The sequence below is a fragment of the Amphiura filiformis genome, chromosome 3, assembly GCF_039555335.1.
Source record: "Amphiura filiformis chromosome 3, Afil_fr2py, whole genome shotgun sequence".
In the NCBI taxonomy this organism is placed as follows: Eukaryota; Metazoa; Echinodermata; class Ophiuroidea; order Amphilepidida; family Amphiuridae; genus Amphiura; species Amphiura filiformis.
In genome coordinates this window covers 23,478,474-23,493,961 of record NC_092630.1, presented here as the reverse complement: position 1 = coordinate 23,493,961, position 15,488 = coordinate 23,478,474, and the positions used below count along the sequence as shown (strand labels likewise).

Here is a 15,488-nt window from a genome sequence, read left to right as displayed (position 1 = left end):
TCCGCCAAATGTTTCAGTTGTCCGTGATTTTCCAAACAAGTACGCTACAAAATCGGACATTTCTTTTGATCTTCTCCTGAAATCTTCAGACCATTAAAATTTAGTTTGAATTATTTTCACCTTCATTTCCTCTATTTACATCGAAAATAATTATAGGTCCATGAAAATAATATAACATTCAAAATATCTTGGGAGTCTTTTTACATGTAGTATCTTGGTCTGCTAAACCAGATAAAATTTGCATTTTAAGTGCATTGACTTTAATTTTTGCCAGGATTCTGGAGTCCAAAAAAATGAAAACTTCTTTTTGCCCAATTGGCAGGTAGTTCTCATGGGGTTAAAATAGCATTATGGACCACCCTTTGCTGTAAAAATCTCATGAGCCAATTACAAAGTCAAAATACATATGCATTAACTAAAACAATGTACACCTTAACGCAAATTATATTTTGAGTGCCCTGTGTGACATTTGTTGATACTTTCGCACATTTAATGTTAGTGACTGTATAAATTAAGATTTTGGCTTCTCTGAGAAAAAAAACAATGTATGTAAAAGGTACAATTTTATTATTAATCCTCAAGCATACAACTAATTTGTAATTTGAAGTGGCTAGCCACTGAAACGAAAAAGCACATAATTTTGTTTGTGAAGTCTACAGCCACCAAGTTTGTTGTATGGACCCCTGACTAATTTGATCAGAATTGACTCTCACTCTCAGATGGAGTTATTCACGATTTAAGATTTGTTATTTTCAACATGAAAATACCATATTTTTCTTCTTTAACAGGACACCTACAGTGCCTATGTGACTTTGACAGAGTTCCTCCAGAATGGTTTTGCCCTGATATATATCATCTTTGTGGCGTCTTTGCTAAGATTTGTGTGCCTTCAGAACCATTACCACATCGTCATTGTACAGAGCCTTCATGCAAAAGCTGCTATTCAGGTAAGAGTTGGATATTCATATGTCATCATTGATGAGATTTACCTCCAGGGGCAACTTGTACTTCAAATTTATCACCCACATACAAAAAAGTAAAGAGGATCTTTTTTTCATGGCCAGGCACTATATACAAGTATCTTGTATAGGATATCAAAAACAGCAAAAATGGAAAAAAGGACAGCTAAAGTTGGCACAAAGATGCCGACAAAAATCAGTTGAAATAAAGGTAAAATTCTGGGTGAAATAACAAAAACAGGTGCTTTTTCATTGGTTTTTCGCCAGGCCTCTTGACTGATTGCTAATGGCATTTTTTTAATTTTTGTTCATCAACTCATAATAGTAAAATCCTTGCTTAGAGTAGAAAAACAATGTTTATGTAATGGAAGCCCACCTTACACGTTGTGCAGTAAAGGTCGCGCTAATAATAAATGTATGCGCATTCCCCACAGAGAGCAGTATTGTCTTATGCATGTTTCGTACTAAATGTAAGCCACGACCATGCATGCATTAATGCACGTTAAAGCTGATCTCCACTCTTGTGTAGAATTTAGATCAAAGGGAAAATAGTCTTTGGGAAAAATCTACTGAAGATCCAGGAAAATTGAAAATTACACTGTAAGGTTACCAATATTTAGCACACTAAAAACCTTGATTGTAAATCTTTTAAGCCAATGAGAACTATTGTGATTTTCGGAGGTGTTTCAGTCCCATTTACAGTATGATTGAACAAAAGTTATTTGCATGTATACAGAATAAGGGATGAAATTTAAAACTACGATCAAGGGAGTCTCTCCGGTTTCCATTGTTTAGAACAATAGAAACTGGTGGAGTTTTGATTTCATCCCTAACTATTTCAGTGTTATTTTCAGTTTTGATGTTACATTGTCAATGATGATTTCAGATATCAGTTTGATTTTCAGTGTTTCATACGACTGGTTTCATTTTCATCACACAGGTATTATCAGTATCGATGGGGTACCGATTGATATTATTGGTCTCAGACGTTTGCGTAGTGAGTTGGCTATCATTCCTCAGGATCCAGTGCTCTTTTCAGGAAATATCAGGTAAATCCACAGAATTAGAGGAGAACCAGGGCTCGTTTGTCTCCATGCACTGTCGGCAATGACCCGAATACCCCAATTTTCTCCCCATAGCTGACGGTAGCTATTGCGTGGCAGTATAGGGAGTCTGGGTTTCCTTCTCTAATTCTGTTGGTAAATTAAGGAGACTAGACCCAAAGAGTACCAACTCAAATTTGTCCTTGAGAATATTTCTGAAATCTTATTGGTTGTTTGCCCTGTGATATGACACAATATGATATGGTTCAGTGCATGTGCTTCGACGCGATACTCATATGTGCAATCGGCGATGCATATCATCAAAGAGACTGATCGATTCTAAGGTGATATTTACACGTTTCAACTAGCAACTCATATGTATCGTTACCACCATGACCTCCTCCCACAGGACTTACCAAATAATCATTTCATGACAAATTCTGAAATTCATAATTATGAGACCAGACAGGCCCTTGACCTTAACATCGCGACGACAAACACACTGCTAGCCAAAAACACAATTAAAACCCAGGGCAACATTGTTAAAATAATTTCACCACACAAAAAATTGGGGTGAATTATTTGCAAAGCTCCATTCTGATTGGCGATTAAAGTGAAGATATCATGTAATTGACCAATCAGAGGCAATGTTAGATCGGCAGGTAGTGCTCAGGGGGTTAAACACTTTGTACCTTTCACCGTATGAATGGAGCTGTGTCACTCAATGTCTCGGTATTACTTTTGCAGGTTTAATCTTGATCCTAGAAGTAAGAAGTCTAACGATGAAATCTGGAAAGCCCTAGAGATGGCACAGATTAAAAACTTTCTCGATGAAGATGGATTAGGTAAGATTGCAATGTAAGAGAAAAAGTCTGTTGAGACGAAAACAAGAGAAATCAGGCAAGACGACAAAATTATTCTAACAAATAGCTTGCTTACAGGAATCTGATCACAGATTATCTTTAGAAATGAGACACAGGAACTAGGTTTTAAAGCTAATTTGGCACTGTCTTTTGGGTGGAGCAAGAGGGATGCTTCCCCTAGCAGAAATTCTATACAGCAAGAAGTGTATCAAAAGTGTATCAAAGTGTATTAAAACTGTATCAAACAGCAATTTAATACAGTTTTGATATACAAAGGGTGTATTGAAAATGTATCAACTGAAAATATAAGGTATCAAAACTTTATCAAATACCACCTAACTGTATCAAAAATGTATCAAAAGTGTATCGAATTTGAACTTAGTTAATTTTGGCCATGCTTGTGGTGTATCAAAAGTGTATCAAATTGGATTCTGCAGTTTTTCAGTGTATGTAAAGTGTATCAAAGTGAAATTTTTGGTGCTAGATGTATATCAAAAGTGTATCAAATTGGACTTAGTCAAATTCTGGCTGCATACAGTGTATCAAAAGTGTATTAAATTGGACTTTGCCTGTTTTTTAGTGTATGTAAAGTGTATCAAATTGAACTTAGTTAATTTTTGGTGGCTAGAGGTATATCAAAAGTGTATCAAATTGGACTTGGTCAAATTCTGGCTGCCTATAGTGTATCAAAAGCGTATTAAATTGGACTTAGTTTATTTTGGGTGGCTAGAGGTATATCAAAAGTGTATCAAATTGGGCTTTCATAAACTGACCTTTTGTAGTGTATCAAAACTATATCAATAACTGATCACATGTCTAGATAATGACTCATCATTTTCAAATTTGCCCATGTGGCATGTATGCAGTTAACACCAGGATTTGCATTTGGAAATGTACTGTATTTTAGAGCAAATTATGGTGTTTTATTTATCATGATGAAGATACAAACATGCTTGTAGACTGCACATTAGGTTACAATGTAGTTGTAATCAGGGACTGTGATTAAAGAGGAAATATCTGACTTTGTTCTGATAAGGTAAGCTTACTATATATTATATATAGGGCCTCAATGTATATGTATTAAGCATGAATATAGCACATGCCTGTATAGTAGATGTTATTGGTAGCCTTTTTGTCTCTTTATTGAGGGTAACAACTTCAGTGACAAGCACTGCATTCCAAGCAGGCCCTCTGATGTATGTATGTTCCATTTTGGTTGGGTTTTGCTTCTTTTTTGCAAGACTTTCTCACACATTTATCCTATTATGCGTTGTAATTTTGAACGTTGAAAGTGGAGGTTGAAGGGGAAAGTGCATTGAGCTGCTCCGTGATGGAGGAAAATGCTAGAGGTCAGCATTAGCAGTAGAGGCAGTGTTGAATTTGAGCTTGATTAGACTAATTTCAAAATTTGACCTTTGACCCCTTCACTTTAAGCTTTGGGGTCATTAATGTTTGCAAATATGTTTAGATCATGTAAGGATAATTCTTGTTGAATTTGAGCTTGATTGGACCAATTTTGAAATATGAAAAACTGTATCAAAAGTGTATAAAAAACTGTATCAAAAGTGTATCAAAAGTGTATCAAAAGTGTATAAAAACTGTATCAAAAGTGTATAAAAAACTATCAAAAGTGTATCAAAAAACTATCAAAAGTGTATAAAAAACTGTATCAAAAACTATATCAAAAGTGTATCAAATGGCATGTATCAAAAATAGGGCGGTCCCGCTGGCCAGCATTAGAATTGGAACGCTGATTTGATACAGTGACATATTTGATACACTTTTGATATAATTATGTATAAAATGTGTATAAAATGAAAGGATAAGAATTTCAATGCTAATTTGATACAGTTTAAATTGGAACACTGATTTCATACAGTGACATATTTGATACACTTTTGATATAATTATGTATGAAATGTGTATGAAATGAAAGGATCAAAATTTCAACGTTAATTTGATACAGTTTAAATTGGAACCCTGATTTGATACAGTAACATATTCAATACACTTTTGATATAAATTATGTATGAAATATGTATGAAATGAAAGGATAAAAATTTGAATGTTAATTTGATACAGTTTAAATTGGAACGCTGATTTGATACAGTTACATATTTCATACACTTTTGATATAATTATGTATGAAATATGTATGAAATGAAAGGATAAAAATTTGAACGCAAATTTGATACAGTTTAAATTGGAACCCTCATTTGATACAGTAACATATTTGATACTCTTTTGATATAAATTATGTATGAAATGTGTATGAAATGAAAGGATAAAAATTTGAACATAAATTTGATACAGTTTAAATTGGAACCCTCATTTGATACAGTAACATATTCGATACACTTTTGATATAAATTATGTATGAAATGTGTATGAAATGAAAGGATAAAAATTTGAATGTTAATTTGATACAGTTTAAATTGGAACCCTGATTTGATACAGTAACATATTCAATACACTTTTGATATAAATTATGTATGAAATATGTATGAAATGAAAGGATAAAAATTTGAAAGTTAATTTGATACAGTTTAAATTGGAACCCTGATTTGATACAGTAACATATTCAATACACTTTTGATATAAATGATGTATGAAATGTGTATGAAATGAAAGGATAAAAATTTGAACGCAAATTTGATACAGTTTAAATTGGAACCCTCATTTGATACAGTAACATATTCAATACACTTTTGATATAAATTATGTATGAAATGTGTATGAAATGAAAGGATAAAAATTTGAATGTTAATTTGATACAGTTTAAATTGGAACCCTCATTTGATACAGTAACATATTCGATACACTTTTGATATAAATTATGTATGAAATGTGTATGAAATAAAAGGATAAAAATTTGAATGTTAATTTGATACAGTTTAAATTGGAACCCTGATTTGATACAGTAACATATTCAATACACTTTTGATATAAATTATGTATGAAATATGTATGAAATGAAAGGATAAAAATTTGAATGTTAATTTGATACAGTTTAAATTGGAACGCTGATTTGATACAGTTACATATTTCATACACTTTTGATATAATTATGTATGAAATATGTATGAAATGAAAGGATAAAAATTTGAACATAAATTTGATACAGTTTAAATTGGAACCCTCATTTGATACAGTAACATATTCGATACACTTTTGATATAAATGATGTATGAAATGTGTATGAAATGAAAGGATAAAAATTTGAACATAAATTTGATACAGTTTAAATTGGAACCCTCATTTGATACAGTAACATATTCGATACACTTTTGATATAAATTATGTATGAAATGTGTATGAAATAAAAGGATAAAAATTTGAATGTTAATTTGATACAGTTTAAATTGGAACGCTGATTTGATACAGTTACATATTTCATACACTTTTGATATAATTATGTATGAAATATGTATGAAATGAAAGGATAAAAATTTGAACATAAATTTGATACAGTTTAAATTGGAACCCTCATTTGATACAGTAACATATTCGATACACTTTTGATATAAATGATGTATGAAATGTGTATGAAATGAAAGGATAAAAATTTGAACATAAATTTGATACAGTTTAAATTGGAACCCTGATTTGATACAGTAACATATTCAATACACTTTTGATATAAATTATGTATGAAATATGTATGAAATGAAAGGATAAAAATTTGAATGTTAATTTGATACAGTTTAAATTGGAACGCTGATTTGATACAGTTACATATTTCATACACTTTTGATATAATTATGTATGAAATATGTATGAAATGAAAGGATAAAAATTTGAATGCAAATTTGATAGTTTAAATTGGAACCCTCATTTGATACAGTAACATATTCGATACACTTTTGATATAAATTATGTATGAAATGTGTATGAAATGAAAGGATAAAAATTTGAACGCAAATTTGATACATTTTAAATTGGAACCCTCATTTGATACAGTAACATATTCGATACACTTTTGATGTAAATTATGTATGAAATGTGTATGAAATGAAAGGATAAAAATTTGAACATAAATTTGATACAGTTTAAATTGGAACCCTCATTTGATACAGTAACATATTCAATACACTTTTGATATAAATTATGTATGAAATGTGTATGAAATGAAAGGATAAAAATTTCAACGAAAATTTGATACAGTTTAAATTGGAACCCTCATTTGATACAGTAACATATTCGATACACTTTTGATATAAATTATGTATGAAATGTATGAAATGAAAGGATAAAAATTTCAATGCTAATTTGATACAGTTTAAATTGGAACCCTCATTTGATACAGTAACATATTCGATACACTTTTGATATAAATTATGAATGAAATGTGTATGAAATGAAAGGATAAAAATTTGAATGCTAATTTGATACAGTTTAAATTGGAACCCTGATTTGATACAGTTACTTATTTGATACACTTTTGATATAATTATGTATCAAATATGTATGAAATGAAAGGATACATTTCATTTGATACTTTTTGATACATTATCTTGGCATTTGATACACTTTTGATATGTATAAAATGTGTATGCAATGTTAATTTGATACAGTTTTGATACATAAAAGTGTATGAAATGAGGGTTCCAATTCAAAGCCTTTTATTTCATACATTTTTCATACGTATCAAAAGTGGTGTATCAAAAGTGTATCAAATTTCAGCCAGGGTCTCTACAGCTCTTAAACCCCTGAGCACTACCTGCCGATCTAACATTGCCTCTGATTGGTCAATTACATGATATATTCATTTTAATCACCAATCAGATTGGATCTTTGCAATTAATTCACCCCAATATTTTTGTGTGGTGAAATTATTCTAAAAGTGTTGCTGATTGGTCCAATTGATAATGAAAACTTCTTTTTGACCAATAGGCAGGTAGTTTTCATGGCTTAGACCTCTCCACACGGGTGTCAACTGCAGACGACAAGTTCCAAATTTTCTTTCAAAATTCAAAATTTCAGAATTGTACATTTTCATTGTCATATTGGAATCAGCATGAAAAATGCATTGAAAGATTATGTCATATCTGTCAAAGTGTGTGTATGAATTTCAACTGCAGTAACCCAGTGCCTAATCTATTGTTTATTTATTCTGACTAGATTTTGAAGTATCTGAAGGAGGAGGAACCTAAGTGTCGATCAGCGCCAATTATTGAGTCTAGCTAGGCGCTTTCTTCAAGATACGCGAGTTGTGGTCATGGATGAGGCAACATCATCAATTGATTTTAAAACGGTATGATTTGTAGAACTAAATATAATAATTTAATCTCTTTGTAACTTTTTGAAAAAAAAAAACGGTAGGTAGTTGTTTTTTTGTTAGTTTGTTTTTATTGGGTTTTTTTAGCCAAAAACTACTAATACCTGTTTTTCCAATACTAAAAAGATTTTGCCATTTTCCAATGTGACTCTTTGGCTCAGTTGTTTAGAGTGTTGTGCTAGTAATACAAATGTTTATTGATGAATTTATGACTGTTCTCACAACAAAAAATGTTCACTTATGTGAGCTTTCGGCTTGCGGTCGCTAAGCCTTTTTGAAACTGATGTTATTGATCTTGATGAGTGTCACATGACGAGTTGTTGTCAGCAACGTCATGTGACAGGATGTTCAGGTAGACGGGTGCCAGGTTGTGTCGTCCCTTGTCCTTGTTCAGGTTGCTGGGGTGTCTGTGAATATTAATAGCTTCCCTCACTCCTCTGTTGTACCAGTTGGAGTCTTGATCCAAAACTTTGACATTGTTCCAGTCGATGGTGTGTTTGGACGCTTTGACATGTTGGGCCACAGGGGAGGAGGTACTACTAGGTCTTCGGTGCTCAGCTAACCTAGCTTTCAGTGACCGTTCCGACTCTCCGACATAGGCCGCGCCGCAGTCATCACAAGTTATGTGATAGACTGTACCAGATCTTTGATCTGTTTTGGTCTTGTCCTTTGGCGCTACCACGTGTTGCCGGATGGAGTTCACGGGTTTGTAATGAGTCCTGATGCCTTTAGCTTGGAACAAGCGAGCCATTGTCTCCGACACCCCCTGGATGTAAGGGAGGACTACATTACCCTTGGCAGGTGGTCTATTTTTGTTCTTCGCTTTCTGAAGGTCTTGTTGCTTATTTTCACTTACATTAAACACCCAAGGCTCGTACCCACATTTCTGGAGGCTTTCCTGAATGTGATTGAGTTCTTGTTGTTTGTCTTCATCCCGCGTGATGATGGTATTGGCTCTGTGCGTGAGTGTTCTCACGACACCCAATTTATGCTGGAGGCAACAAATGTTGCCTGTTTGAAGCCTTTTTCCAGGATTGAAGGATTCAACATGCTGTAATTTCGCTGCCATGGCAAATCATCACAATCAGATCGCATCAAAAAAGCCAGTTGCAGACTGGCGCAGACCTATCCGCACTTAGATTGTAACATCCACCAATTATTGTGCAGCTCCCCAAGTTCCATTGGGTGAAGGAAGTTTTTGATAACCAAACAACCAATCACCGATTTTTTTTTTTTGAAAGCAGGAGGAAACCGGAGATCCCAGAGAAAACCTGCTGTTTTTCTAGGCCAAACCTGTCTCGTTCGAAGGAACCCACCGCTTAAGTTGGTTTTTGCGGAATATCAATTTTTAAACGTCTTATTTTCTCAAAAAAGGAGTCATTTTATTGTCCTTATAATATTAGCTTGCCAATGATATGATGTTGTTTTCGCAATAGACCTGCCCTTTAAGGATTCAACCATGTTTCACCGTTGTTCATCAACGATTAACAACGATGCGTCCGTGTCATGGTTTACTTCGCTAGGGCAGCTCCGAGCGAAGTAAACCATTTTACACGAGTTGTTAATCGGTGATGAACAACGGTGAACATGGTTGAATCCCTTTCAACAACAAAGATAATTCTTTCATTGTCCGTTTGGCATTGGTACTCAACCTTACAAAAAGATCGTGCATGGTATTTCTCTGTTGATATCAGCAATAAAACTAAAGAATAAAGCGGTAATATTTAACTGCTACCGCCAATATTAGAGAGTTTATGTTTGTGCTTACGCTCCAGGCATGACAAATTTTAAGCGCTTATACGTAATGCGACACAGAATAACCTTATGCGTCACAGTATACTGCCGACCGGACTGTGGATCCTGTACAAAGGTATAGGAAGAGTTGTTGAAGGCGCTTTGAATCCTCTGGAAAAATGTGCTGTATAGATTCAAAATTTATTTATTTTGATTATCTAAATTGATTGATTAATCAATTTATTAATCAATCTTGACGATGAATCCATCTGATATCTGTTCAATATCTTTACAGGAGGCCATCTTGCAGAAGGCTGTACACACAATATTCAAAGACAAGACTGTCCTTACAATTGCAGTAAGTATCAAGTATATTTCGAGGGGTCGGTGACACAAAGACGTAACTCCATTTTTGCCAATCTGAGAAAAATTAGTTTAAAGATAATGGTCCCCATTGACTTAAATAGTTAAGTTTCAAAATGAAAAAAAAAAGTTATTTTATATTTGTTTGTGTTTTCCTGTTGCTTCTTTTTTTTCAGCATCGAGTATCAACAGTCAAGGATTACGACCGAATCCTAGTCTTAGCCAATGGTGAGATTAAAGAATTTGACACCCCACAGAATCTTCTCAACAACCCTGATAGTGTGTTTTCACAAATGCTTAAATCTGGCAAGTAGATGTGTGAGAGACAAAGTGAAGCTTCGTAAATAGATTCATCAGGTTTGCAGGAAATCAGATTACAAAGATCATTTTTCAAGACCAAGGAGATTTGTTCACTTACCTGACAGTTTTGAACGTCATGGGCGACATTCTTCTTTAGAGTGTTGAACTATGTCTCAACACCTTCCCCGACAAATTTTGGCTTGTAGAGGATGTATGTTTTGCCATTTTGCGTAGCTGTCTCAAAATGACATTGTGTCATGGTTGTGCAATGTTTTGAATTGGAACATATGTATATAGGACTCTCTTGTACATATATTATAATATGATTGTAAATATAGTTTTAAATTCAAAATAATTCCAAATCTGTTTCACTATAGGTCTAATACAAATAATGATGCTGGTAAAATCTGTAGGCCTATCAAATGTACTTTGTAACTTGATTTGATTTGATTTAATTCACCTATGTACATATGATTGTAAATAGTTATGATTGTAATTATTGCAATATAGGCCTACATAAGTTTGATTTCGTGTGAATGTGTGTGAGGGTATGTATGTGTGATATGGGCGGGAGAGTAAAGGTGAGAGGATGAGAGCATAGGGTATATTGCTGATCCATTAATTATCCTTTTCTGGTGCATTGTGGGATAGAAAAGGGGGCAAATTAGCTATCGATTTGCCCCCTTTTCTATCCCACAATGCACCAGAAAAGGATAATCAATGGATCAGCAATATACCCTATGGGGGTGTGCGTGATTTGATTTGATTTGATTTACCTTTGTACATATGATTGTAAATAATTTTGATTGTAATTATTGTAATATAGACCTATATACATAAGTTTGATCTTGTGTACATGTGTGTGAGGGTATATTATGTGTGATATGAATGGGGTGAGTAAGGGTGAGAGGGATGAGAGCGTGGGGGTGGGGGTGAGTGGGTTGTGTATCTTTTATACATTGTACATTATTTAATGTTTATATTGATTACTATGAGTTATTGTTGTTATTGTTTGAAATGTATTTTTTTGTCTTTTATATGAACGCATCGCCAATTTAGGCGCAGTCGCTGATTCAAAAAAATAAATAAATAAATAAATATGTCATGGTTGTGCAATGTTTTGAATTGGAACATACATATGTCATGGTTGTTCATTCATTCATTCATTCATTCATATTTTATTCATCAAACAATATCATCAAATACATTATAAACATAAATATATATAATATATTACGAAACAATTGTAGTATCAGTAAATAGCAAGATTATTTATAATAGCAATTAATAATGCAAAAATTAATAAAAGTTACAGTATAAATTATTAATATTATTTTTATAGTATATATATATATTGTATTTACATCATAATGTAGGTATAGGCCTACAATAAATCTTACATTTACAAATCAAATAGTTGTGCAATGTTTTGAATTGGAACAAGTTTAGTGCCCATTACGGACTGCTATTTGCGAGCAATTTTACCACATTTCCTGTTTTTATATGCGACATCCTGAACATAAAGTTATATTTTCATGCATAAAATGCCAAAGAAAATTAATTTATAAAACTGTACTTGTAGAGTTTACAGTTATTTTCTTACTGATTTTACCAATATTTCGTTGGGTGTATTACATAGTGACGGATCTGCACTTTACGGTAAAATCCATATTGACGGATGTTGAGTTCTCAAAAAAATTGCGCAAGACATAGTGACGGATAACTTTGGCAATCTATTACATAATATAAGATGTACGATTTTACTACATTTTAACGTATTGAAAATATCTTTCAAGGGTCTACTTTTATAGGGGTACTATTTCTGCCCAATTTTGTGCCTATTTTGGCATTTTCTCAAAAAATTATAGCGCATTGGGGACAAGTAAGATATGTATATATTATAGGGGCAAGGATTACAATTACTGCACTGGAAATTTTATTTTAGCACAGACAACAGTTGTTGAGTTACAGTCAAAAATGAGGGAAACCCATTATTTGATCAATAAAGCAATAACTACTTGCCTTGAGTTGATGAATTTTCAGTGCAGTAGTTGTTGTGCTTGCCCCAATAATATACATATCTTACTTGTTACCAATTGGCTATAATTTTTGAGAAAAATGCAAAAATAGGCACAAAATTGTCCAGGGGTGTAGTACCCCCTCAATAGACACACAAATTGCTGAACATTAATGAAAAGTTTATAATCTATGCCCAATACAATTTACCTACTCAACGGTTTCCTGATGCCTGTTTTTTGATAAATTTGCGATCAACATCCGTCACTATGTAATACACCCTGGGTTTAACATCTGTCGGTATGTAATGCAGCCGACGATTTTAAGTATATTTTACCTCATATGTGTTACAGGGTATTTACATAGAAAATGGTGGTGGTTATTTGGTCATTTATAGACCTTTTATGTAGTTTACAGGTAAATGGGAAGTATCAGAAGGTGTGTCTTGGCATTTTCTTCAAGTTAACCTCCTGAGCACTACCTGCCAATCTAACATTGCCTCTGATTGGTCAATTACATGATATCTTCACTTTAATCACCAATCAGAATGGAGCTTTGCAAATAATTCACCCCAATTCTTTTATGCTGTGAAATTATTCTAACAATGTTGCTGATTGGACCAATTGATGATGAATACTTAATTTTGGCCAATCGACAGGTAGTTCTTATGGAGTTAACATGCAACAAAAGAATTTGATCAAAATTGCAGTGGTAGTGCCTGATGTTTTTGGGGGTGGTGTGGGGGGTGAAGTTTTTTTTGGATCAACAAATTTTGCACAAAATTGCAGCATAAAGTGGAAATATTTATAATTTTGGGTTTCTACTGGGGCAAGGCTCGGTCCCGACTCCGTGCATCCGCTGGTATTCATGCTCGTCAAAATTTCGCGAAATAAGGGTGTTTTCAGATGAAGAAACGCGATTCGCTAAACACACAAAAAGGGTGTTTTTTCAAACCACATGTTCGCGAAATTGAAAAAAAGGGTATTTTGATCGAGCAGCCTACGCGTTTTTGCCAGAAAAGGGCATATTAGAAATATCGTTCGCGTTTTAGCGAAAAGGTGGAAGCTCTATAGTCCGAAGGTTCTTTATTCCGACTGTTCTTTAGTCCGAAGGTTCTTTAATCCGACGGTTCTTTATTACGAAGGTTCTTTATTCCGACGCTTCTTTATTTCGAAGGTTCTATAGTCCGAATTTTAAAAAAGGTTCCCTAATCCGAATATTAAAAGAGGTTCTTTAATCCGAATTTTAAGAACGGTTCTCTAGTCCGAATATGAAAATAGGCTCTATAGTCCGAATTTTAAAAAGGGTTCTATAGTCCGAATATGAAAATAAGATCTATAGTCCGAATTAAAAAAAAGGTTCTATAGTCCGAAATTGCAAAACGGTTCTATAGTCCGAAACGGATACCGTGTTCTTTAGTCCGAATTGGTAAAAAGGTTCTATAGTCCGAATTTTTATAACATTAACGTATACTACATTTTGAATACAGAACAAACAAACAAAATGGGAAAGGGAATGAAAAAATATCGAATCTAAATCAAGAATGAAACAATGAACAAATGAATTAAAGAACAAACTAAACGACGAACAAAAGAAGAACATTAGGAAAATGGTATACGAAAGAAAGAAAAACAATGAAAGACAGAATGAAAACGAACACAAAAAGGGACAAGCAATCCCAGGGCCAGCCGCCATCACTGCCAATTGCATGCATGTTACCCGCTCGCATCCCTGATAAAAAGCCAGCCAGGATATTTTACACCCCTTCAAATCGCAAGATAAAATCATACTATTCTGTAAACTAATTTGTTTTAGGCAAAAGCCGCAGCACTTACATGCATCGCAGGATAGCGCTATTAAAACTAGAGCTCAAATACACCGTAGGGTGTTGAGTCTCTTTAATTTTTTTACTAGTACATAATATTGTAACGGAATGAATAACAGATAAAAAATGATGAAAATACCATCAGAATAAAGATAAACGTCAATGTATGCTACTGAAAATATCCAGAAAAAGCAACCATGTTGAACTTCATCGAATATGTATTTCAGTGTCAAATTGACACTGAAACAAATGATGAAAATAAAATTCGGACTATAGAACCCGTTTACCAATTCGGACTAAAGAACACGGTATCCGTTTCGGACTATAGAACCGTTTTGCAATTTCGGACTATAGAAGCTTTTTTAAAATTCGGACTATAGAGCCTATTTTCCATATTCGGATTATAGAACCCTTTTAAAATTCGGACTATAGAGCCTATTTTCATATTCGAATAGAGAACCGTTTTAAAATTCGGATTAAAGGACCTCTTTTAATATTCGGATTAGGGAACCTTTTTTAAAATTCGGACTATAGAACCTTCAAATAAAGAGGCGTCGGAATAAAGAACCTCTTTTTAATTTTTTTTCGGACTAAAGAACCTCTTTTAAAATTCGGACTAGCTTAATGCTATGAACACATGTTCGGACTAGCGAACCTTCGGACTAAAGAACCTTCGGATTATAGAAGCGTCGGATTATAGAGCAGTCCCCAGCGAAAATAGGGGTATTGTCGAAGGGCAAATAATTCGCGAAATCGCTAAAAAAAGGGGTGTTTTTCCCCTAAAAACTTCGCGAAATGAGATGCAAAAGGGGGTGTTTTTAAAGTTCACCGACAAGCATGAATACCCGCGGATGCACGGAGTGCGGGGACCGGGGGGCAAGGGCAAGAGTTCTTCGGCCCCCAGGCCCCCCTGGCACCACCACTGCATAATTTTACATGAGAGGTCTATGTAATTGTTACATATGAGGTTTTTCCTGCTTAGGCCATCTTAATTAAATCCTGTGTCTCAAAGGTTGTGAAAAATTGAAAACCATAATGCGGAATGCGTTTTTTTTTTTTTTTTTTTTTTTATGTGTCAGTTTAGGATTTCGGACAAGAATTTTGTGC

At 33.8% G+C, this 15,488-nt stretch overlaps 2 protein-coding genes across 2 annotated transcripts; one reads left to right on the top strand and one right to left on the bottom strand.

Moving 5' to 3' along the window:
• The first annotated feature begins 757 nt into the window (after window positions 1–757).
• Window positions 758–11,011, top strand: LOC140147125 (ATP-binding cassette sub-family C member 2-like). Its single transcript, XM_072168904.1, has 6 exons — window positions 758–947; window positions 1,900–2,008; window positions 2,750–2,847; window positions 7,987–8,119; window positions 10,173–10,235; window positions 10,417–11,011. Exons 1-4 carry the CDS (start codon window positions 758–760, stop codon window positions 8,016–8,018), a joined length of 429 nt encoding a protein of 142 aa, XP_072025005.1. The 3' UTR covers window positions 8,019–8,119; window positions 10,173–10,235; window positions 10,417–11,011.
• LOC140147124 (uncharacterized) lies at window positions 8,430–9,212 on the bottom strand. The gene has a single exon (XM_072168903.1). It carries the CDS (start codon window positions 9,210–9,212, stop codon window positions 8,430–8,432), a length of 783 nt encoding a protein of 260 aa, XP_072025004.1.
• Window positions 11,012–15,488: the final 4,477 nt, after the last annotated feature.

Excerpts from the sequence above, each read along its gene's own strand:
- LOC140147125 (XM_072168904.1), top strand. The coding sequence starts at position 758 with ATGAAAATACCATATTTTTCTTCTTTAACAGGACACCTACAGTGCCTA. Across the intron at positions 948-1,899 it reads ATGCAAAAGCTGCTATTCAG|GTATTATCAGTATCGATGGG; the intron begins GTAAGAGTTGGA and ends TTCATCACACAG. Across the intron at positions 2,009-2,749 it reads CTCTTTTCAGGAAATATCAG|GTTTAATCTTGATCCTAGAA; the intron begins GTAAATCCACAG and ends TTACTTTTGCAG.
- LOC140147124 (XM_072168903.1), bottom strand. The coding sequence starts at position 9,212 with ATGGCAGCGAAATTACAGCATGTTGAATCCTTCAATCCTGGAAAAAGG.